This window comes from Phaseolus vulgaris, chromosome 9 (assembly GCF_000499845.2).
Source record: "Phaseolus vulgaris cultivar G19833 chromosome 9, P. vulgaris v2.0, whole genome shotgun sequence".
Taxonomy (NCBI): domain Eukaryota; kingdom Viridiplantae; phylum Streptophyta; class Magnoliopsida; order Fabales; family Fabaceae; genus Phaseolus; species Phaseolus vulgaris.
The window spans coordinates 11,645,543-11,672,077 of NC_023751.2; the positions used below are offsets into that span (position 1 = coordinate 11,645,543).

The 26,535-nt window shown below is 34.0% G+C and overlaps 3 protein-coding genes across 3 annotated transcripts; all 3 read right to left on the bottom strand.

Moving 5' to 3' along the window:
* Positions 1-9,461: 9,461 nt before the first annotated feature.
* Positions 9,462-10,100, bottom strand: LOC137822223 (uncharacterized). Its single transcript, XM_068627120.1, has one exon. It carries the CDS (start codon positions 10,098-10,100, stop codon positions 9,462-9,464), a length of 639 nt encoding a protein of 212 aa, XP_068483221.1.
* A 4,659-nt stretch (positions 10,101-14,759) lies between these two features.
* Positions 14,760-16,632, bottom strand: LOC137822983 (uncharacterized acetyltransferase At3g50280-like). The gene has a single exon (XM_068628047.1). It carries the CDS (start codon positions 16,407-16,409, stop codon positions 15,021-15,023), a length of 1,389 nt encoding a protein of 462 aa, XP_068484148.1. The 5' UTR covers positions 16,410-16,632; the 3' UTR covers positions 14,760-15,020.
* Positions 16,633-18,949: 2,317 nt separating this feature from the next.
* LOC137822984 (uncharacterized acetyltransferase At3g50280-like) lies at positions 18,950-20,629 on the bottom strand. Its single transcript, XM_068628048.1, has one exon. The coding sequence runs from the start codon at positions 20,543-20,545 to the stop codon at positions 19,160-19,162; it is 1,386 nt and encodes a 461-aa protein (XP_068484149.1). The 5' UTR covers positions 20,546-20,629; the 3' UTR covers positions 18,950-19,159.
* Positions 20,630-26,535: the final 5,906 nt, after the last annotated feature.

The window sequence follows — 26,535 nt, forward strand, 5'->3', positions numbered from 1 at the left end:
AAGCTTGCACCGTTCATTGACACGTCTGCAAATGTGTGTTAGAGTGTAAATATATCATGAACCTAGTTTTATATTCTTTTAAAGTAATTGTGTTAATTTGAGCTAAGAGACTGCACATTTAACATCCCTACCTGTAATAAGTAGTTATGTGTCAAATGTGCTTTTTTTATATTTTCTTTGCCAAACACAATCTAAGCCATTTTGTGTGGTCCTGAAATTTCCTTCCGGCGGAGGATAAGATAATAATTTTATTTTTCTTTTGATATCATATATAGTTAAGAAAAGAGAAAGGAAAAAGTCGCTTAAACCTGATTCACTTAGTCTACATAATAATTTTTTTTTTTACAATTATAAGTGATTTTGTCACTTTAAACATAAAAAAAAACTTTGTAATCACATTCTCATTCAGTTTTTTAAATTAAATAATTTTAATTCAGTGTTAATAGGCCATCTAGTTTCTAAAAAAATATTACGCATTGTCAATTATAACAATAATAAATATTTACATATAATATTTTAATCAAAATTTAATTATAAAATTTTAGATTTGTTATTACATACACGTATAACTATTTTTTGTTAATAATTAATAATAAATTCATAATAACCAAAATTTAATCACTTATAATTGTAAAAAAAAAAAATTTACTAAATAGACTAACAACTATTAATGGATTTAGGATTTAGAGTTTAAGATTTTTATATTTTTTTTTGGCAGGAATATATAATTCCTAAATGGCATCACCACATTACATAGTTTTCCTAGAAATGATTTTAAAAGCACGTGAATGTATGTGTTTTTTTTGCATATAGAAAGCACTATGGTTTTACCATAATAAAATAAAAAAAGAAGCCTTAGAAGTCATGTTGCATGTGTATGCCACATGTACAACCAATATAGACCAATATATATCACATGTTGAAATATTAGTTTTTAATGCGAAATATCGAGTGGTTTTATATCTAACAATTCGTAAAACTATGTTTAAATTTGAGAATGAAAAAATAGGATAAAATATATTGAGATTATAAAATTTGATTACTTTCTTCATTTATTGGACTTCCACCGTTACATGATTAAATTATATTTTAGGGTACGGAAAGGTGTTGGATTATGTACTCATACTTACCAGTTTTTTGGCTTTTGCTGCACTACATAAGTCACTAATTCCAAGTGCTTATTTGTTCTTTGATTATATGTCATCTTGGGTTGCGTGTTGTTGTCCTTTTGATTATTTTTTTTATTTATTTGAATCACAAGTATAGTTTGAAAAATAAGAAATTGAAGAAAAGAAACTTGGAAAGCTTATAAGGTTTATTTGGAAAATTATGCTAAACATACCCTCAACCGAATCAGTTAAAAATAAATGTAAAATGTCATTTTACAGAGGTTCTAAAATGTATGACATTTTACGAAAGTTTTGAAATATGTGGAATTTTACGGGGGTTTTAAAAGGTTTTTTCTGGGGTTTAAAAAAATTCTAGGGAATACTTTCTCCAGAGATATTTAAAAAAAATTTTAGCGGAGGAAAGTGCAACCCTAGGTAAATGACTTAACAGAGGTTTTAACCTTTGGTAATGTAAAAATAAACCCCGTTAAAATCATTTTTTCTTGTAGTGTGTTAATGGATTTAAATGGTGTATACCATCATAAATGAAATAGTTAATTATGAATAGATAGATTAAAAATTTAAAATTTGAAATTAAGTTTATGAAGGAATTTGCAAAATTAATTGAGAATTTTTTTTTCATATAACTGAATTACTAAATAAACTTATAGTATATAATATTCCTATAAGGATACTTTTTTTTTTTTAACTTTTTGATGTGTTTTTGAAAGATAAAAGTGTGAGGAAATTTCAAATTCAACATATACAATACCTGTAATTTACATTTTGTAAGTGATAAAATTTCAAACTTCAAAACCAACAATATCTTATATACAACCGATAATATTTTTAATAATACTAATATTTTAACAAACTTGAAATAAAAAAATAAACATATGATAATTCGATCTAACATATATTTGAATTTATTTTTGAGATGGAGCATAAACTAATCTTAATCAATAAAATATATATGTAGTGCAGGTATTAGAATTTTATACCTAAGAGTCTTACAAAAAATCTTAGTTTAGAAGATGATATGATGAGAGAGTTTTAAATTTTAAATATTTAATTATAAAAATACTTTTTTGTTTTAAAAAATTATACTTATATTAAGATATGAGTTTTTAAATAGATAAATACTGTGGATTACGTGTGGAAGTTACACTGGGTGCAACACAAACTCATTTTTCGTATATATAAGAAAGAAGACAAAAGAGAAAAGTGTAGAATAGTTTGTGGATGTGAAATCAGGAATAAGGTTGTAGCACACGGCAGTGGTGAGTGACTCTGCCACTTTTTTTTGTTGTTGCTGTCACCATAATGTACCAGTAAGATAACAACTGAAAAACATGTACGTTTTCTAAAATGATAAATCACTGGAAAAAGATTAGACTAAAAGTAATGTACTGGAATTAAAATATTTTGTGTGTGTAATATAATTTGTAAGAATTATTAGAAATATATTCAAAACTTTAAAAAAAGTTAAGATTAATTTAAAGTACTACCTCTGTTATCATATATATATATGTACATATATATAAAGCAAAATAATTAATTACATAAATATTAAAGAAAATAATTAAGTACCATTAAATTTTTCAATATTTTTTAAAATATTATGTTTGTTTAAAAGTGCATACTTTGATGGTATTAAATAAAGTAAAAATAATTAAAAATTAAGACAAAAATTGACTTTTTTTTCTTTATAAATCGGAAGAAGAAGGTAACAAGAGTTTGATTTATAGTTTTCCTATAAATATTTAATAAAAAAATTACATAATTATCGTAGTTTTGTTTGGTTTAGGTTTAATTTGATATATTATCTGTACCGGTCGATATCGATGAGACATGTCACACAGTCTCGATGATTGACCGATTGGTTGAAGATCGTTAAGACAGTTGCAAGAATTTTCCGAGAATCTGAAACACGTCCCACCAAATTCGGGTAACGTTCTGTGAGATCAATGAATCTTCCTAAAAATAAGTTAACATTAATACATGATAGATTCAACTCATTATAACGGATGACCTACTACACACTACAAATAATCCATTTCTAGATGTGTACGGTACACTTTTAATCCGTTCTTAATATACATTCTGTATACTGACTACTTATTTGATCATCAAAGTATCTTTTGAATATTAATTTCAATCGAACACCAACAAACTAAAAAAAAAATAAAAAACAAGGGAACAGAACCACCATATCAGATACTATCTAACCTCGTTTTTTCTTAAATTATCATTTATATTAATTTTGCAACAGTATTGTTGTCGGGTTGAATATCAGACCTACATATTTTTTCCACTTTATCTGCTTTCAAGGAAAGAGAAAAAAAAAAATTTAAAAAAATTGTTGCTGTAAAAAAATGTTTACTTTAGTCTTTCAAATATGTTTATTTAATATTTTTGGAAGAGAAAAAAAAATTAATACAAATTTAACTTGACATAGATTCGTTATAAAAAAATGTTTTTCTTAAGAAAAAGGATGAGAGAACTCCTATTGAATAATTTACTCCTTCATTTCGTGTGATTATTAAACTTTTTTTTCCATGTAATCATTCGGCTTACCATTTTTTTTTTTTCATTTGTCTACTCTAGTCAAACTCTCCTATTAATCGGGAGGACAATTGCAAAAGATAATCCGACGTTCAAGTAAATATTCGATATTCGGTGTAATAAATATGTAATATTAACGTACCTTTTTGTTGAAAGTTGTGTTTATTTATATGTTTATAATGAGTCTTTTAGTGTTGAGTCGAGATTATGTGATTAAAAATATATTATTTAATTTTTCATATGGTTTAAGCTTGTTAATTTTTTTTATGAACATGTCAATAGACTAGAAATGGATATCGAGACTCATTCGATTCCGATCGGTATACAAAATATTAAAATTGAAGAAATAAGTTTATAAAGAGTAAAAAACCTAAAATTTTAAATTATAAAGAAGATAAAAACTTATTTTGTAAGGTATCATATTTACTAATTTTTTCGCTTGAATAATTGTTGTACTCTTTGTGGTTTCAACAACCAAAAGTTTTTTAAGAAGAAAAAAGTGTTAAGGTTTCTTTCTTACTTAAACTATATATTGATTAGCTCACGTTGACGTTCAACGAGTTTCAGTCTAAGGGTATGAGAGAAAATAATAGAAGACTTGAGAAACACTCTTCTGCTTACTTTACTATTGGTGTATTCAGCTTCTTGAATTCAAATTCTAAAAATAGATATTAGAATTGATTCTTAGAGTTGAAGTTGATTAAGTCCTTTCAATATATTAATTACTAGGAGTAGTGTTTAATCTTGTTTTGTTTTTTTCACAGTACTTGACTCCTGAGATGAATTCATGAAATTATTATTATAAATTCTAGAAAGAGATTTGTGAAGTGATTTTTAGAATTAGGACATCATCAAATTTACTCAACGTATTATATTATAGGAATAAAATTTAATATTTTAAGAATCATGTGACAAAAATATTAAAATTGAGAAAATATTAATGGCATGTTTAGTTATTTTAATTTTGTTAACTCATAAAATTTATTCTTCTTCATAGTTATCACAATAGTCAAATTGAGAAATTTACAATTAATAGAATTTTATCCATAAATTATGAAGAAGCCATAACTTTTACTTGTTTATTTTTAAAACTAAAAACATGGCACGCTTTATTTGTATAAAATATTATTGCTGTATTTTCCTCTTTTTAAGCTACAGTTGTATCAATACAACTAAAACAATCATCATTATATAATCCATCTTAAAAGTGTTACTTTAAATCTTTATATACGAAGATTTAGTTTAATTTTTTTTAGACATTTAATAAGAATAATTTAAAATATAAAACAATTAGTAAATAAAATTTTAGTAATTAATATTAAAAATAAATTAGATACTAATTTATAAATTTTTATAATTATAAAAACTATTTGATATACTATAATTTTTTAATTTATAAAATAATATCTCACTCAATTAATACAATAATTAATTATTTTTATTTCTAAAATTAGTTGTTATTTAATAATTTTTTTAAATTAAGTATATTTTTGGAAAATCACAATATTAGTCAACGAATTTAATTTTTTTCTGTCACGTTAAATCTATTACATAATTTCTCTTTCCTTTTTACTATTTTTTTTAATTCAAATAATATCAATTTCCACTTTTAAATTAATGTAGAAAAGAGTTTTAAACTATGATTAAATATACTTTTAATAATTTTTTTTATTATTTAACAATAATTAAAAATTATCATTTTAATAATAATTTAAGTGAGAATTTCCGTGATATGTTAGAGACATTATAACATCGATTATAAAATCGATTATGTACTTAATCATCATCATATGCTCGCATTTGTAACTATATCACATTGTAATAACAACTTTGATAATGATTCTTGTTTAAACTCTCCGTTTTTCCTAGTTTTTAAAATATTTTTCTTAATGGATCTTAATAGAAGAATGAAAGTTGTTTGTTTTTACGTGAATCGGTGGAATTATTATAGATAATGAACTTTGTTTTTTAGTTGTTTTTTTGAGTATTGATTGTTGATTTTGATTAATTAAATTTTTTTTATTAGTAAAGAATAAATAAATTAAGAGGGACATTTCAGGGATGTCCCAACCCTTATACAATACCCATACGCCCCATGTGGTAAACCACATGTAGTTTAAGGCTTCCAAACCTGAGAAGGTTGTACATTACAACAAATTCCTACTCACCTGGGGTTTACCCCAGTTTCAAAAAATAGAGAACTACATTAATAAAGTGGTACTAGTCTCATCCAGCTAGAATGCGTTATCTCACGGAACTATAAAACAGCAAGAACAGTTACAGTGTTGCTGCCCCATGTATGAAAAACCTGCATTGTTCGGCAAAACTCATGGTATTTTCCCCATCCAAGGTCACAGAGGGTTTAATCCTTATTAAAACCACACTCCTGCATCACCTAAAACTCGTCTGCAGCTCCAACTTGTTCTGCGTCTGCTCATCTTCCATATGCGTACATCACCCTATTCCATAAAACCACTTTATAGCTCCAAATGGTTTACCACTGTATCCAGCATAGAAGCTTTTCCATCCTTGAGCACCCCTGCATAAAAAACAGAGAACAAGTTCTCCAATGTTACCCTATTTTTTTAAAAGGAATAAAGCTCCTTTACCACGCCCCCCAGTCTCACGCCATCTCTACTCCCCATGAGAGCATCTCACTCCAGATACACCTACCACGCCTCCTACCTTCTTCACACCGATTAGCCACCTCCCGTCCCATTTATTTAAAGCTTGTGATGCATGACATTGGATTTAAAATCCAACCCACTAAAGAGTAGGTGAAAGAGTTTGATTTATGTTTTAACCATTGCCATGATTTGATTTGGGCCTTTTGGAATATCTCCTCTGCATCTACTACACTCTGCTTAAACACCACCTCGTTCCTTTGGTCCCATATACTCCTCACAATTGCTGTCCAGACCCCTTTCCAAACACCCTTTCCAAACCAAATATTGTTTAGAATTAACCTGAAATAAGTGGAAACTCTCAAAATTGATCTTTATATCATTATGTTTGGCAAGCACTATACCAAACCATCTGAAGCACATCGACCAAACACACAGTGTATGTTTACATTCCATGAAGAGATGTTGACTGGATTCAGCCGTGGTCTGACAAAGAGCACATAAGGTATTATTCAAGATGGTGCCTTTCCTACTCAACCTCTCTCTAGTTGGTAGACTGTCCGTCAGAGCCCTCCATGCTGTGGTCACCATATTAGGGAAAGCTTTAGCCTTCCAAAGAAGTTTAAACACCTCTAGGTGTGGCCCTCTTCCTTGGTTAGCCAAGCATGCATAAGCGAATTTCACTGAAAAACACCTTTCATCTTCACTCCCCCACGTATGGCCATCCTTCTTTTCTCGACGCAGACTAGTTGTAGATAAGAAAGTTAACATCTCTTCTTCCAGCTTGGATTCCCACTCAAATCTAGCACGTATCCACCTTAAGTTCCACCGCCATACCTCATCATCCCATCTACCCACCTCTTCCACCTTTTGCCCCTGGTTCGATGACAGAGAATACAATCTAGGAAACAAGGTTTTAAGACTAGAATTCCCAACCCATATGTCCTCCCAAAACCTTACTTTATCTCCACGTCCTAATTTCCACCCTACTTCTTTTTGGAACCATCCTTCATCTCCGCCCTCCCCACAGGCTTTAGCCAGATCTCTCCACCACCATGATTGAAGTTTCACTGGTATTCGTGAGACTTCTGAACCCAAGCCATACTTCGAGACCACCATTTCCTTCCATCTCCCCTTCTCTTCGGCTATAAGACGCCATTTCCATTTAGCCAGCAAAGCAGTATTAAAGTTTTGAATATCTCTTAGTCCCAGACCACCTTCCTCTCTTGGTTTGCACACCACTTTCCAACTAACCCATGAAATGGGTTCCTTCTCCTTCCCCTAGCCCCACAAAAACCTTCTCTGGATTCTGGTAATACTCTTGCACACCGCAACCGGTGCTCTGAAAAGGGACAAATAGTAGAGTGGAACAGTAGTAAGAACAAATTTGATTAGGCATATTTGATTAGGCATATTCTCCCGCCATAGATAAAAATCTCCCTTTCCACACATTAAGTCTGGCTTTTAATTTGTTTACCACCGGATCCCAAAACTTTTTCTTCCTAGGATTTCCTCCCACTTCCAGGCCCAAATATTTAAACGGAATACCCATCTGTGCGCAATTCAAAGTTTTTGTGTAGCATGCCATATTGTGTCTGGGAACATTGATACCTGCTAATTTTGACTTATAGAAGTTAATCTTCTACCCTGAAGCCACCTCAAATCCTCGGAGAATAGCCTTTAGAGTCACCACATTGTTGTAGGAGTCCTCGCAAAGGAACACTGTGTCATCCGCAAACTGGAGAATACTTAATTCGATCTCGTCCCTGCCAAACTTAAGGCCTGTGAGTAACCTAGCCTTCAGAGATTGTCTTACTATACCAGTCAAGCCTTCTGTTATCACTAAGAAAAGAAACGGGGCTAGAGGATCACCCTGTCGCACTCCTCTAGAGGGTTTAAATTCCTCAGTGGGGCTTCCATTGACAAGCACTGAGACTGTGGTGCTTTCCATACATCCTCGGATCCAAGTAATCCACTTATTGTGAAACCCCAACCTCTGCAACATGTCATAGAGGAAAACCCAGCTGACTGAGTCGTAGGCTTTCTCAAAGTCTACCTTCAAACATAGCCCACTCCTCCCGCTCCTCCTCAGATCCTCAATCGCTTCATTGACCAAAAACACATTGTCTAGAATCCCTCTATCCTTTAGGAACGCCGATTGGCTTTCATCTATAATGGAGGATAGAACACTCTTTATTCTTCCTGCTAAAACCTTGGAGATAATCTTATACATAGCCCCTACTAAAGAAATAGGTCTATACTATTCTAGCGTTACAGGGTCCCTTACTTTAGGAACTAATGCTACGAAAGAAGCATTGCATCCCTTTGGAATATGACCAGAAGCATAAAAGGAATCCATAGCTCTCATAACCTCTTTCTTTATGACCTCCCAACTATTCTTGATAAAGTTAAAATTAAAACCATCCGGTCCTGGACTCTTCGACCCATCACATTGCCACACTGCTTCCTTCACTTCTTTCTCTGAGAACTCTGCCACCAAACTATCATTATCTTTCTGTGTTAATGCTTTAAACTCCACCCCTTCTAAAACAACCTCAAAGTCTCTTGAGGCTTTGAATCTGTTTTCGAACATCTTCTTTGCTTCAATACGAACTGTAGGCGGTTCCTCGCACCATTGACCCCTCACCTCCACACCTTTGATTTCATTTTTAAGGCGTCTCCATCTCAGAGTTGAGTGAAAGAATTTAGTACATGAATCTCCACTCTTAAACCAGTTGACTCTAGCTTTTTGGCACAGAAGGGATTCCACTTCTTATCAGTCTCCTTCAATTTACTCACCAAACCAATCCTATGCAGCCTCTCACTTTCCATCAAGGCACCATTGCAGTCTTGACAATCTAACACCTCTATTTACTGCAAAATAGACTTCTTAATGTTCTCTTATGTTACCGAATTCAACCTTGTTCCAACCCTTTAGATCACCCTTCAGCCTCTTCATCTTCTCTTTTAACACCGTAAGAGCATTCCCCTGTATTACATAAGAATTCCACTTGTCCTTAACCATTGCACCAAAACCCCTTTCCATAAACCAGACATCGATGGATCTAAAAGGTTTTGGACCCCAATCCTTGTCCACAGACTTCACCACTATTGCACAGTGGTCAGAAACCTCCCTACTTTGCACATACTGCTTACACATAGGTCATGTTTGCATCCATTCTTCGGTTACCAACACTTTGTCTAGCCTGCTCTTGGCCTTCCCATTTGAATTAAACCAAGTAAAGGGCTTGCTCACCAAAGGTATTTCAAACAGAAGATTAGCTTCGATGAAGCAATTAAAATCTCTCATCTCGCTCGTATTACTGTCCCTCATACTAACACCTTTCCTCTTTCCATTCTTTCTAATGGCATTAAAGTCACCACAGAAACACCATACCACATCTGAGGAGGCCTTTTTTAAATCAGACAGCTCCTTCCACAAAACTATCTTGTCACTTAAGGAACAGGCAGCGTAGACATTTACCACCACACATCTGCAGTTGATTTTGACATGTTTACCATAGACAACAATGTACCCCTTCCCCATCACATGTGTATCGTAGCAAAACGCTTCTTTATGCCACAAGGATAACAAGCTTCCACTACCATTATCACCACCATAATGTAACCACCCCACATTATTATCCCCCCATAGATTGAAGCATCTTGCATCCGTAATGGCACTCACTTTCGTTTCTTGAATACAGGCAAAATTCGCACCCTCTCTTGCAATAATATGTCTCAAGTACCTAGCCTTAATGCTACCCCCCAAACCTCTTATATTCAAATTTACTATCAACATATATGGTCGTTCTTGTCTCCCTCCTCAAAGTTCTTCATAACCTCTGTATCTCTCTCTTCCAAACAGAGGTATTCGTTAACTACCTCCTCCTCGTCCCCCCGACATTTAAGCCCAGATTTCTTTCCAATCTCCCACAGTTTAGATGGTTCCGCCGTAAGACTAGGCCCGACAAAAAGAAAGATTACAATTGACCTCTCCCCCATCAGATACAGAGTTTGAGCACATACCGTCTCTGTCACATGAAGAGGAATTGGCCTTAGCACGCCTTGAGATAAGTCTCACTGATCTTCTCGGAAAAGATATCGAATCCCCCAATTCAAAGAGCCCTTTCAGTTTCCGTCTATGTGGTGGGGTGGTAGTGATGCCTCCCACCGTTGCTCCCTCTGGTAGATCCAATGACAGCGTTCTTTCCTCACCCCCTACTTGAATACGCTCGTTCACCACATTCAAAGCTGACGATTCACACATCATTGTTGGGTTTCCTGTGTCGCTTCCTTCACTCTCGTCATAACTTTCCTCCTCCTTTTCACCGTTCGTATTAACGTCCAAACCTTCTTCTTTCCCTTCCTCACCTTCACAGACCTTTTGCACAGGATCTGACTCAGAACCATCCTCTTTGGTTAAGGCTAAGGTTGAGATCCGATCCACTTGAGGTTGGGCCTCAAACTTTCTAACGTGGCCCATTTTTTCGCTCACTGGGGTATAACACTCAACATCAATGACCGTTTTTGCCAGCTCATCACTTTCAACATAGCCGTTGGATGCGTAATCACGATTTTGTATAGGGTTACAATCTAGGTCTGCACCTTGAGCCACCCTCTGGCTTAAGCTTACTTCATTCGTGAAAGATCAACACCCACTCTTCTGACATGATAAAAGTTTTGGATATGATTCCCCAAAATGCATTTTTTTTTTTGCCTACTCTACTTTCCGCCCTCCGCCGTCTCACCTTCCTCTTCCTCCCCTTTTGGTCGGACAACCTCCCTAACCACCGACTGGATCTCCTCCTCACCGCTTTTGGTTGAGAAGACTGTTTCTTCTACGTAAGTGTCTGAGTTTGACCCACTATCGGACGATCCAAAGCCAAACTCGTTTTCCATATTCATGACTCCATAGTACACAGGGACCTCCTCTTCAATAAGGATATTGCACCTTTGTTTATTGATTTGCATGCTCTTCAATGTTCCAGGGCTATAATTATACCTACATCGCACTTGTAGTTTAACGTATTCCAGATTCTCCCACAGCAAAGAAGAAGTGTCAATAGATACCAGCGTAACCGATTCCCCCAACACTTTTGCATAACATTCCTTGTTCCAGAAGGGTAGAGGTAACCCATAACATCTTAGCCATGTGAGTTTATGGTCTGCCACACACGACACCATCCACGGCTTAATGCTTGTGAAGAAACCGTCAAACCATTCTTTATTATCCTTGATAATATCCCTAGCATGCTCCCCCTCTTTCGGGGTCAAAAGAATTAGGTTGTCTCCCAATGATCTTGCTCTTAATCTACTCAGGCCTTCTTTCACTAATTCCTCACCCATTTGATCGAAGTTCATGACTTCCTTGAGTTGCCCGACAACGCTTTTTTCCATCCAAGGGAGAATATGCATTTCTACTTTTATCGTTGTCCCCTTCCACTTCTCTTGTTGCATTTCCCCTTTCACAGCTTCAGCGTAGGTCATGTTCCTTTTCTTCTCCACCCAAACCTCCTTGAGCTTCACTCCTCCCCTCTTCATTTCCATGTGATGAGCCCTCGGATCCCTCCTTTCCCCCTTATGAGTTTCCACTTGATTCCTTCGGTATTTCAGAATATTAACGTGGAGTTTCATGTTCCCGATATATAAGCTATCCAGGTCTCTCTCCATGCGTCCCACATTTCTCACTTCAAAGAACCGCACAAAACCAAACCTTCTCCCACATCTGTTTAGCCTTCTTGAGATAAAGACTTCTTTCACCCTGGCCTGTTTTTGGAAGATCTTAACCATGTCCATCTTCCCATATCCATGAGTAAAATTTGAGAAGAAAGTGGTATAATCGTTTGAGTACCCATCATTACCCCTCCTACCATTACGTCTCTCCATAGATGTCCTCAGATAGTTTTCACTTGATTTTTCCAAGAGATGTGTTAAATTTGGATTAATTAAGATGTTCTATTATTAGAATATTAGCATAAAGAAGGTTGAGGAAAAAAAATTAAGATTAAGGACATAAAGACCCATTGAAATGCAAATGAATTAATTTCTTGAAATATGAATAACAGAGTGAGATTTATAAGGACGGAAATGGACTAACGACCAAGAGAAAACTACAACTCCAAACAAAATTCAAAACCCATTTCTACATAAAACAATTCTGGTTAAAATAACTTATTTATGTTTTTTTAAAGTTGTTAGGTCCGTTTAAGTTTATATTTTTTTATTAGTTGTCATATCACAACAAGAAAATTAATAAAATAATAATTAAATTTATAGACAAAAATTAATTATTCATTATATTAATCAAATTAGATACTAATTTAGAGACTAAAAAATTATTAACATTTAAAGTGGTTTCTATTATCAATAAAATTTTATAAAATAGTTTCTAAATTGATATCTAAATTAACTACCTAAGTTTTAGCTCATAATATTCTAGATTCTAAATTTGTCTCTAAAAGACTAATAGAGACTAATTTAGAATATAAAGTAATAAGTAACTAAAACCTTGGTAACCAGAAGTTAGATACCAATTTAGAAACTATTTTATAAATTTTTATTAATAATAGAAACTAATTTAGATAAATTTTTTTTTTTTAATTTATAAAATAATCTCTAATTTACTCGAATAGTAACTAATTATTTTGATATCTAAAATTAGTTTTCATTTAATGATTTTTGTGTAGTGTATGTTTAGGCAAAGGCTTTTCTTATATATACACCACTTTACTTTGCCTTATGGCACAAGTGAAATATAATTCATTCTTCTTTTCTTTTCTCTCATATTGTTTCTCTCTTACTCTCGCTGTTGCAACTGTTGCTTCTCGCTTTTGATTAGGGTTGTTGCTTCTCGCTTTTGATTAGGGTTCATTTTGCTTTCTCTTGGTTTCTTGCAGTTCCAGATTGGAGCATCTAGGACGAAATACCTACTACACCACCGATTGTAATGTGGTATCATAGCTCTTCAAATGAAGAGCTTTGTTGCGTCTCTCTGATTTTCTTTTCCCTTTTTATGTTCATATTGTTTCTTTTTGTTTTCTTGCACAATTTTTGACTATCTCTTTATCTACAAACAATGGTTGATTAAAACCCTACATTGGCCTACGATAAGTGCTAAATTTCAGTAATATTTCATATTAAAATATAAGCACTTATGAGTATTAATTGCTAACATAAGTATAAAATAATCTCTAATTTATGAATTTATACGTTTTTACATATTTTATAATTTTAATTTAAATAAGAACGATTTATTCTCACATTTGTGTTAATTTTAGGAATCTAGGGAATAATGGAGATAATTGGGCAAAAGGAAAATATATAAAGCTAAAAGGAGAAAGTTGGAATGCATCAACACTCACCAAAGTTTTCCAAATTCGCAAAAAGCCAAGATGCCATCAGTGGATCTCGCTCAAGCTAGTAGAATCTCTCTTGAGCAAGATAGTGCCAATAATGTTGGGCCTTTTTATGTTTTACTCGACACATGAACAAACACTCCAATTAACACATGTTTAATATTAATACTCTGAGTCATAAACTTAACATACAATACAAATTCAGATAACAAACAAACATTCTATACATACTAATGTTCTCCTTTGGGTGATACATTAATACACAAAACATAATGATACTTTATAAGTGTCTAATTTCAGTAATATTTCATATTAAAATATAAGCACTTATGAGTATCAATTGCTAAAATAAATATAAAATAATATATAATTTATGAATTTATATATTTTTACATGTTTTATGAATAAGAGTATTTTATTCCCAAATTTGGTGTTAATTTCAGGTTTTTAAGGGAAAAATGGAGATGATTAGGCTAAAAGAAGAATAATATAAGCTAAAAGGAGAAATCAATATTTAGAAAACATCTTAATCATTTTATGTGCGATGAATCGATATAAATGATTTTTATATTGACATCAATATCAATCAAAGAACACAATATTATCATGTTAATCAAAATACAAAAGAGTGAGAAAGATCAAACACAATCCCTATTCTTTCAATTGAAGCAACAACATCCTTGCCACCATAACAACTCCCAATAAACTTTTATTATTATGTTTTATATTTAGCGAATCTTTTCCTTCATAACTATTGTTAGAAGGTAATGAACTTAAAATTTAATCATATAGTACTTGGTACATAACATTAATTCTTTCTTTCACCAGTTCTGTTATTTCGACTACGGGTTCTCGTCCAAGTAGAATCAAACATTCTGACACCTCAATCACATCAAAATAATCTTCTCATTCTTTCTTTATTCAGAGTTGTGTCACTTGGTGTTGTTTTAGTCTCTCAACATGCTCTACGCCCTTCCCTTCATCCTAAACTATTGAATCCCTCGTTCAAATGATAATGCTTTAGCAATTAGCACAGCATTCTTTCTTCTTAAAATATAGAAATACAATTTAGAAGAGTCCATCACCATTCATGTTCCATAGGATTTCAGCCAAAAACCAAACCAACAACGATCTTCACCATTGAATCAACATATACTCCTTTGTATTTTACATACTAAAGAAAAATGTGAAGCCAACAGATGTTGGAGCCTTTCAAGTTTGACTAAGATGAAAATCATTCAAGTATTTACCATTCAAGTGCAGAGTGAAAAACATATGATGGTATAACACGGCGTGTAAGAAAACATTAACCATCTAATCTAGTATATGTTACCTAATTTTTAATGATTACCTGTTGAAAACGGTCAACAAAGTTGATAGTGTAGGGAATTGGACACAGAAACAGCTTGCATAAACTCCTCATCGGATTCTAGTAAGGTCATTGCCTTGGGCGAAAGGGAGAGTTCCAAATCTATGCTTCCCCCTCCTTCGGATCCTGGATATGAAGTCACACTCCCATCAAATTTGTTGGCATATCCACTCAGAACTGCCACGGCTCTTCCCATCCCAAATTCATTCCCATACATGTCGAACCTGGGCGAGCTTGACATCGTCACACTACACGAATCAAAGTGCACACCAAGTTGGTACACCACAGGGCGTTGTAACCACTCTTTCACCGCGTCTCGCACTACTCTGTCGTTTTGGTTTGCAACAGCCAGATGCACCTTCCATGCAGCCCATCCTAGATCATTCTCCAGCAACTCCCCTGCTGTTGTCCCCGCACTCACCACGCCAATTAAGTTTCCAAAGTATTCATATGGCAGAGGCGGCTCCATTCTTGCTCGATTATTTATGGCCAATTTGCAGCTTGTTATCTCATCATGTGGCAGATGACGTGCTCGTGTTATGCATCTCCATACATGAGCTGATAAGGATTGGAACGAAGAGATTTTGGTGGTTTTGGAATCTGAGTTAGCCCTTGCTTTCAGTTTTGCAATAGACTCTGCTGAAAAATGGAAGATTCTCTCTCTCATCTTGGGTGCTTCAAACCTGCTAATAAACTCGTCGTGATGTTTGAAGGGAAGATTGATCAAGGGACCACAACCATCAGGAAACCACCGATTATGAATAGGGTGGCGTGAAATTGAAACACCGTATTCATGGCCTTGAGCTTGAGCTAGAAAGATCTCAGACCATGTATTAAAGAAATTCCAATAAGAAGTTCCATCGCCTATGGCATGGTTCATAGAGCAGCCTATGAAAACACCATCCAATAGTTCAGTGACTTTAATGGACAACAGAGGCATGGTGTGACCATCATGGTTGACAGCTTTGTGATGGTCAAAGAATGAGTGAACAATGGGTGGGACGTCAACAGGGGAGAGTATGTCAAATATTGTCAAATCCAAAGTTGCATAGATGAATCTAGCTCCATCTTTGTTGTTGCCATCAACGAAAATAGTACAAGAGGAAGGGCCTTTGTTTGTGACAAGGTGGCCTGCCAATGGATAAAAATGGAAGAGGGTGAGAGAAAGAGAGTGCTTGAGCTTCTTCAACAGATTTTCTATAAAATCTTGTCGATCAACAAGTGTTGCAGGTTTCCTGAAAAGTAGACCCTTCTGGATGTAGTGCATAGACAGCATAGCAATATCCCAAGGTGTTAAATTGCATATTCCTATTGAATCTTGAGCTGGACCCAACGGCTTGATAAAACATTCCGAAACACTTCCTACGACAGGGGAATTCATCATCCAAACTCTCACCAAAATTTCAGAGTGGTGTCGCAGATAGCTTAGAGATGTCTGAACTGAACCGGGGAATGTTTGTGTTGTGTCAAAATGAATGTTGACAAAGGTAATCAATAGTCAGTGCTCATCATGAAGTAGGTACCAATCGATTTCACTTCAACTTTATGGCCACTCACATTCTTAAAGGATATGTTTTCCAATTGTTTCTTATAAGAGCATTCTACCTGACATAAAATTTAATACGTTCGGATTTAGATAAGAGTTGATGTTCTCAATACTTATATATTATATATATGGGATTTTCCAATTATAACGGTTTTTATATATATTAATTTTTTTATTCTATCCTTTAGTATATCTTATTTTATTAGTATAATGAAATATTTTCTCATTTTATATGAATTATTTAAAAATAAAATTATTTTTTAAATTTTTAAATTAATATTAGTGTATAGATTTTATACGCAAACTAACTCTCTCAATCTTTTCTTAATTCCTTATTTTAGTGTAACCACAGGAAGAAAGAATGAGGATACTCTCACATTTTCACATCAAATCTTACATATCAAATAAACTAACCTCATTTTCAATCACTCTCTTTACTCCATTTCAAACAATTATATTTTTTGGTAAAATTACCATTTTTTTGTATCTACCATCAAGTCAATCCCAACTTTAACATGAAGAGGAAAAACTTGAAGAAGAAGAGAAACTCAAATCGAAAAAAAAGAGAAAAGAGGTTGTTTAATTAATCAATTCATCATTTTTCTTTTATATGTTATTTTTTATTTTTCAATTTTGACTCATCCAAAATTCTTTTTGTATGTATGTTAATTTTTTATCATAGTGAAAAATGAGTAAAAGAAGAAAATGCAGATACACACCCATGTATTTCCACTAGTAAAAATATTTTTTTTTAAAACATATCGTTCTGATAATAATTAAATAAAATATTGAAAAGAGTATGAGTTTTATAAAACTGTATAAAACATTTAAAAAAGTTAAATTAAGAACTCGTACGATAATTATCATCGGTGTATCTAGCCTAAATCATAAGATAATTATCATACAAGTTTTAGTCTTTTTAATTTGAGTTACTTCTCTTTAGTTTTTCAAATTTAAAGTTAGTTTTTAGTTTCCAAATGTAAGAAAATATTTTTTTAGTTTTGCATTACTAATAATATTGGACTGGTTCGTACATGATTAACAACTGCATGTCAATTATATGTTCAACTAAAATAATGGAATGGAAATATATTTTTTAATTCTTTTTTGTTAAATTTTACTTTTTTAATCCCAAAAAATTTGAATCAAATTTTATTTTTTATAAATGTAAAAGTAATTTTCAATTCCTCAAATATAAAATTAATATTTTAAGTTTCTCAAATTTAAAATGATTTATTATTATTATTGTCCTTACGGAACATAGATTTAAAGAATTTAGAGAACAGATGACTTATATATAAATCAAGCTCTGTCGTTGATTGATTACAAAGAATAAATAAAGGATCACTTAAAAAAAACTCTTCAATGTTTAAGATAATTAATGTTTGCAATATGAAAGTCTGATAATAGAAAGTTAAATGAATATTTTTTTCGTAGGTCTTTACTACATAATTGAATAACCGTTGTCAAAATATTTAAATAATTATTATTACGTGACCATTTGGTCATATAAAATGCTTTTAATACTCGGTTATAATATTAAATGCATTGGAATTGAATAACTAGTGAATGTATATTTCTTTACTCCTGGTAGGTACAATTTTGAAAGTTGATATTGTTAAAATTTATTGATATAACTAACATACTTTTTGTAAAACAATTTTAATATTATGGGAAACAGATAGTATTAACATTTAGTTGAAGTGTATAATGGAAGAGATTGAAAAAGAGGCATGACTACTGAGAAGAGGATAATCTATGAAACATGAAATCCTAAATAAAAGGATATTATTGCCAGGCATAACATTGCTGATTTATTGACCATGGGATTTTTATTTTTTTTTTACCAAAATAGTGTCCGTTTTAAAAAAATTATAAATTTAGGCAAGTCGTGTCTAATTGGTACGACTTCATAGGCAGAAGTCGTACCCATGTTATACTAAATTCGTGCCAACTTGGCACGATTTCTGCCCCGTCATATTGAAGTCGTACCAACTTGGCACGACTTTTGCCTCGTCATACTGAAGTCGTGCCAACTTGGCACGACTTCTGCCACGTCATAATTTTTATTTTTTTTATAATTTTATTGTTTATATATTGGGTAGTAAGTTATGTAATTTTAAAAATTAATTTTATATATAATTTTTTAAGAGTGTTAGTTTTAAAGAAAAAAAATTGGATAATTGTGTATGAATTATGTTTGAATTGAATGAATAAATACATAGATAAAGAAAATGAATGTTCTAAGACTGTTATGAATGAATAAATACATAGATAAAGAAAATGAGAAAATTAATAATCAAACTTGAATTGAATTTTATTATTAAGCTTGTGCGGACAATTGATATTGTTAAAATTTATTGATATAACTAACATACTTTTTGTAAAACAATTTTAATATTATGGGAAACAGATAGTATTAACATTTAGTTGAAGTGTATAATGGAAGAGATTGAAAAAGAGGCATGACTATTGAGAAGAGGATAATCTATGAAACATGAAATCCTAAATAAAAGGATATTATTGCTTTGGCACAACATTGTTTGTGCTTAGTAAGAGAAAAGTATAAGAGGAAATGAAGGAAGTGGTTAGTGCAGGGGATTGGGCTGGGAAACAGCTTCCATGAACTCCTCATCTGATTCTAGTGCAGTCATTACATGAGGTGAAAGGGAGAGTTCAAAATCTATGCTTCCTCCTCCATCACGTCCTGGATATGCTGTCACGTTCCCATCAAATTTGTTGGCATACCCACTCAGAACTGCCACCGCTTTTCCCATCCCAAATTCATTCCCATACATGTCGAACTTGGGAGAACTTGATATCATCACACAACTCGAGTCAATGTTCACACCAAGTTGGTAAATCACTGGATGTTGTAACCACTCTTTCAGCATGTCTCTTACCACTCTGCCGTTATGGTTGGCAACAGCCAGGTGCACCTTCCATGCAGCCCATCCGAGATCATTCTCCAGCAATTCCCCTCCCGTGCTATCTGCACTCACCACACTAACAGCACTTCCAAAGTACTCCGCCGCCAGAGGAGGTTCCATTCTTGACCGGTTATTTATGGCCAATTTGCAACTTGTTCTCTCATCGTGTGCCGTCTGGCGTGCGCGTGTTACGCATCTCCAAACATGCGCCGATAAGGATTGGAGCGAAGAGATTTTTGTGGTTTTGGACTCTGAGTTCGCCCTTTCTTTCAGTCTTGCAATAGACTCCGATGAAAAGTGGAAGATTCTCCCTCTCAGCAAAGGTGCCTCAAATCTGCTAATAAACTCGTCGTGATGTTTGAAGGGAAGGTTGATTACTGGACCGCAACCATCTGGAAACCACCGGTTATGAATAGGATAGCATGAAATCGGAACATCGTGTTCATTTCCTTGAGCCTGAGCTTGAAAGATCTGAGACCATGCATTGAAAAAATTCCAATAAGAAGTGCCATCACCAATATTGTGGTTCATGGAACAACCTATGAAAACACCGTCCACTAGTTCAGTAACTTTAATCGACAACAGTGGCATGGTATGACCATCATGGTTGACTGCTTTGTGGAGGTCAAAGAATGAGTGAACAATGGGAGGGACATCAACGGGGGAGAGGATGTCAGATATTGTCATATCCAAAGTTGCATGGATGAATCTAGCTCCACTGCTGTTGCTGCAATCAACATAAATAGTATAAGATGAAGGGTGTTCGGTTTTGTGGGTGACAAGGCGACCAGACAATGGATAGAAATGGAAGAGGGTGAGAGAAAGAGAGTGTTTGAGTTTCTCCAACAGATTCTCTATGAAATGATGCTGATCAACAACAAGTGTTTTTGGCTTCTGGAAGAGTAGACCCTTCTGGATGTGGTGCAAAGATAGCATAGAAATATCCCAAGGTGTTAAATTGCAGATTCGGTCTGATTCTTGAGCTTGGCCCGACGGCTTGACAAAACATTCTGAAACGCTTCGAACGACGGGAGAATTCATCATCCAAATACACACAAAAGTTTCTGATTTCTGTTGCAGATAACTTCTAGGAAGTTTGAGTGAATATAAATATAGGTAGAGCCAGTCATAATCAATGGTCGCCTTCATCTTCAATTAATACTTAATATCCACCAATCAATTTCACTTGAATTTTTCCTCTCGGTGTTCGGTATGACGGATGAGATGAGGCCATCTACCCTAAAAAAACTTTATTTTATTTTATGATAAAATATTATAGTTCACCTCATTTTTTTTAATTAGCATGTTATTTCACCGGAGTTCATAAATTTTGTATGAAATAATAATAATAGAAGTTGTACTGGTACAAGAAATTAGCTCGGTTAGACAAGTTATGTGAAAAATACCTAGTTCAGTCTGGGACAGGTATGGACCCAATGATATATTATGAAGTCGATCCAGATGTTTGGTAGTCTATATGAAAAAGAAAATTAAAGTAAAAATAACTGAATTAGTTAAAGTGTATATATATTAAATGCAAATAAAAGTTGTTAGGGATGATGTGGCATTGTATCCGAAAATAAAAGGTAGACATTAACCGAATGTACTTACTATTGAAATTATATTTTTATTATTGAGATTATATTCTTGTTGTTGAAATAATATTCTGGTTGTTGAAAATCATTGAAGAAATGTCTATAAAAAGGGTTTAAGACCCCGAGTAAAGGTCAGTTTTTCTAAACCCTACATTGATACAAATTGATAGTTTGAATGCTCTCACTGACTTGATCGTCGGAGTGTGATCAACAGGTAGAGATCCTTTGTCACAAAACGTCTTCAACTCGTTCAACACCCTAAGCAAAATTGCTTCAGCCGGGAGCTCACTTCCAAGTCTAACCGAGGTCACCGACAAGAACATTTGGCGCCCACCGTGGGACCCGATAAAACTTGATCTCACCCACACTTGCGACTGAGCATTCCACGTGATGAGAAACACAAGGCAAAGACCGTTGGGATTTGAAGGAAGTGAGGCCTCTACCTTGCAATAAATCATAAAGGCCATAAGGGCTCTCCAGGAGGCAAACAAAGAGTATTGACGTGAGCAAGAGTGAATTCGAGAAGAAGCAAAGACCGAGCAAGAGCTTCTACGAACAGAAGCCCAAGCCAAGTAAGAACTTCTATGAGCAGAAGTCAAAGTCAATCAAGAACACCTTCGAGAGGAAACGCGGTTGAGCCAGACTCACCTTATGAAGAGATTGAGGCCTCCCGAATAACTATGGAGGAACACACACAAGCCAATGAGGAGTTGCACAAGACCAACGAGGAATTGCAGAGGAACTTGCACCGACATGGCTGACCTCCCACACAGGAGCGTTCCCCATATTTGTCATCAAGGGATGATCCCAAACCATTCTCTCAGCAAATCATGGACGAGCCTGTGTCACCCGATTACATCACACCCAAGATCGCCTTTTTCTCTGGTGTAGAGGACCCTGAAAGTCATCTAAAGTCGTTCAAGACTCAAATGATCATCTCTAGGGGGTCGGATGCAATCTGATATAAGATGCTCATGGGTACATTCACTGGAATAGCCCTGCAATGGTTTAGTCGAATCCTGGATGGTCACATCACCTTTTTCCCTCAATTCTCTAGAATGTTTAAAGAGTTATTAACGGCTAATAAGGTCAACCCCCCACGATTGTATGATCTTTTCAATGTCAAACAGGGGGAAGGGGAGTCGCTTAAAGAATACTTGAACAGATTTTGTGCAGTCTCAGTAAGACTTCAAACTTAAGATGAAGAGATTGTGGTCGTTGGTTTCGTACAAGTGATGACAATAAGCCCGTTCAGTGATTCATTAATCAGGAGTCTGGCGGAGACGTTATCTGAGGTGCGTGAACGAGTTACCGCTCATATCGAGGTTAAAGAGGTCGTGCTCAGGAAAAATGGCAGCTCACGGTCGAAGCAGCCCATGCACAAGGAAAACAGTCGAGATTGTTCCGTTAGGAGCAATGAAACATCCACCGAGAAGAGAACGAATTTGAGGTATGTCCCGTATGTTGCAAAGAAGAATGAGTCTAAGATAAAGGCCAGGGAGGAGACGACGATCATATCCAGATTTTGAGTACCCTGTAAAGAGCTCATAAGTATGGCAGGGGTAGCGGATAGGCTAAAGTTTCCACAAAAGACAAATCGATTCTTGGGATCACGAAGAGATGTCTGGTGCGATTTTCACATGGTCATTGGGCATAGCATCGAACGATGCATAGCCTAAGTTATCAACTGGTTAATTTAGTCAAAGAAGGTTTCTTGAAGGAATATCTTGAGGTCAACCAGGAGGAGCCAAAAGGAGAGGCTACATCCATGGATCAAACACATGAAACTCCGATCCATGGGGATTTGAACACCATCGCAAGAGGATTCTATGGAGGTGGAAACTCGACCTCCAAATGCAAACAATATGTGTGGGCGGTGATGTCCCTATATACAAGGAGGTTTGATTGTCTCACAGAGCCCTCCCTCTGCTTCACAAGTTTCGACCTGAAAGATGTGTTTACCCATGAGGAGGATCCAATGGTGATATCTGTTGTCACGGTAGGACGAAAGGTGCACAGAGTCCTAATTGATCAAGGGAGCTTGGCTGACGTGATGTTTTCGGGAATGGTTACAAATTTGAAAATATCCTCTGATTAGTTGAGACCTTATGATGGCTGATTGGTTGGCTTCGTAGGCGACCGATGGAAGTACAAGGATACATTGAGCTAAGGACAACCTTATTTGATGAAAACGCCACCAAGACGATTACTGTCAAGTACATTATCGTCAATGCATCTTCCACATACAACCTGCTCTTGGGGCGACCCTCCTTGAATAGGTCGAGTGCAGTAGCCTCAACCACACATATGAAGATGAAGTTGTCCTCGTCAAAAGGAGGGATAATCACAATAAAAGTCGGCCAAAAGATGGCACGAAAATGCTACGAGAGCAGTTTGAAAAAGGGGAACCTATGCAGTCACCATCAAACCAGGATAGATAGGAGAGGCAGACATCAGTGATAAAAGATGACCTGGACCTGCTGAAGAAGTGCGGGAGAGGGAGATAAAATTAAAGAAATTCAAACAATTTTTTTAAAGCATTTAATTAATATTTTTTTAATAAAATATCCCAACAATTTTATTTAATTTTTACTATTACTTATTTTGATATCTTTTTAACAAACAAAAAATACCAACATTATAATTTATTATAATTTTTTCATTCGAATTTTATTATAAAAATATATTTACAAATATATTATAATTTATTCTCCACAATTCAAAATTACTATAAAAATACAAAAAATAAAAGCAAAATAATGTTACAATTTTATATTTATTTTATCCATAATATTTACTTACATCAAAATATCTATAAAATATTTTATTATATTCTCTTTGTATTGATATTTCTTCATAAATTTTTATATATTTAATTTTTAATTTTCAAATTTCAAATTTTATTCTATTTCAATTTTATAAATATTTAAAATTTATTCACTCCATTTTTAATTAAAAATTTCAAAACATTTTTTACTTAAAAAGTTTTTTAAAATTATTTTTTTGTTTCTTAAATTTATTTTTGTTCTATTTTATATATCTTTTTTTTTCTTTTTCATTCACTCTATACCAAGAAATAAAAAAAATTAAAAACACCATCCTCAGAAACCAAATTCTAAGAGTTTTTTTTTTTAAAAAAAAAGAAATACAAAATAAAACCATAAAAAAAATTGATACTAGATAGAAACATAAAAATAAAATAGTGTTGAATAAAAAAATAAAAATGAAAATAATGTTATCTAATAAAAAAATCACATTTTACAAGATATTCGTTATGCATATGGTCAATGTTCAATTCTAAACCCTAAATCATAACCTTAAACTCAACTTCAACTTAAATTTGATTTGTGTTGAAGATAGGTTGGAGGGGCAGTATTTCCTTGTGTGAAGAGTGAATGAAGACGTAACAACTTATTCCCAAATACCAGCTGCCAAAGGTTTGCATTGCCGTGCACGTTCAACCATCTATCGTTCTTGTCAAACAAAGACAATTGACCCATTAGAATAATAGAAGTCTTTGAAAATAATTGGGGAGAAAAACAAAACAACCCAAAGCAAAGCAAATTTGTTTGGGTTTCTCTACTAAATATTGTAACGGTCTCCGAGAATGATGACGAATAAAAAGAAGAAAACATTTATTTAAGTGTTTGTCTTTGCAGAATGTCAGGTTTCTAGGTTTAGTCTCTCTAAATACTTTATTATAAATATTTCGTGTTTTTACTACTCTTAGATTAGTCATGCTGAAGGATCCAAACTCTTCAAACTGTGAAGATAACTAGAAGTTGTCTTTCATTAACAAATACTCGATATTAAATGGTATTTCTCCAAAGAGAAACACTTTGCCCATTATCAAAATACAAATTATCTTATTTTGAGGATGAACACATTCAAGCACAAAGCAAAACACGTAGTCAACTACGACGCTTTAGTGTAATACAGAATGTATATAAAATAACTTTAATGTACTAAAAAAATTATTCCAAATCAAACAAAGAAAGAAAAAATATAATCAAAACTGATGTTAACATTATGATTTTTGGGCTCTAAAAAATGGAAATTTTATTGAGTATTGAACAATTTTTGGAGTTGATTAAAATTGAAGCGAGTTTTATCACTCAGGTTGTTCTACTCGAAACCAGAAGATTACAAGTTGGTTTAATATTTTGAAAACGATTAGTGTAGTGATAAGTGTATAATTTCAGTAATATTTCATATTAAAATATAAACATTTATAAGGATTTATCGTTAATTTACATATAAAATAATTCATAATTTATGAATTTATACCTTCTTACATTTTTTATGATCTTTATTTGAATAAAAGCATTTTATTCTCAAATTTGATGTTAATTGCATATTTCTAAGGAGGATTGAAGATTTGGAGTAAAGGAGAATTATTTGAGCTAAAAGGAGAAAGTTTTAAGGTCCCAAAATAGAGAAAAGTGCAGAAAAAGCCAATTTCACAACAGGAGTATCTTGCTCAAGCGAGAACGCTCCAAGATAGTTTTCAGAAATCGACGCCTTTCTCGCTCAAGCGAGAATTCCTCGCTCGAGCGAGAATGCGTCAAACAGATTGGGCATTTTTTTTATGTTTTATCACTTATCCCATCAGCGCGCCACGAGAAATAACTTAACCCTAGAAAGTTAGGTTAAATAGAGGGCTAGAGGCTCAACCCTAGTGTACCAGATTGAGAAGAAAACACCATAGAGTGAATTGTAACACAATTGGGAGAATGAAAGCTGCTAGAAGTATGTGTGGTTAATCCTACCCTTTGGAATTGGGAGTAATATGCTTGAACTCTTATGTATTGACACTACAAGAAAATCATGAAATAGAAACTTTTAGAAACAAAAAATAATTAATTGCTATAGTGACTAAATTAGAGACTATTTTAGAGACTAAAAAAAATTTGGTTTCTAAATTAGTTTCTATTATTGTTAAATGGTTTCTAAATTGGTATCTAATTAGCTACCAAGTTTTTAACTATCAATTATTTAGATTCTAAATTTGTGCCTCGGGAACACTGGACGAAACACTGCAAGTGTCCAACCTGGACAAGTTCTTCTATCTTATCCTTAAGGGCTTAGCATTCGGTGGAATGCCCGTTGTTTTTGTGGTACCTGCACTGCTGCGTTTTCGAGGCTTGATGCCTTCCTGAGCGGAGAGATCAGCTCGACGCTGAGAGCCTCGTCTAAGATCCTCCCATTCTCGGTCGTCAGGGGGGTATATCTTAAGAACCGGCTGCCCTAGTTGTCCCTCTTCTGTCTTCCCGATTGGTCAATCGGCCCTGACGCTCCTTCTCCTCCTTCCCATTATCCCCGTTAGCCTCCGCACGGGCCTGGTTGCAAAACTCTCTCAGTTCCTTCAACAACATGTACTTGGTATCCCTCTTCCTGAGCTCGTCCAAACTTGCGGTCGGCTGCATACAAAGGCCATCA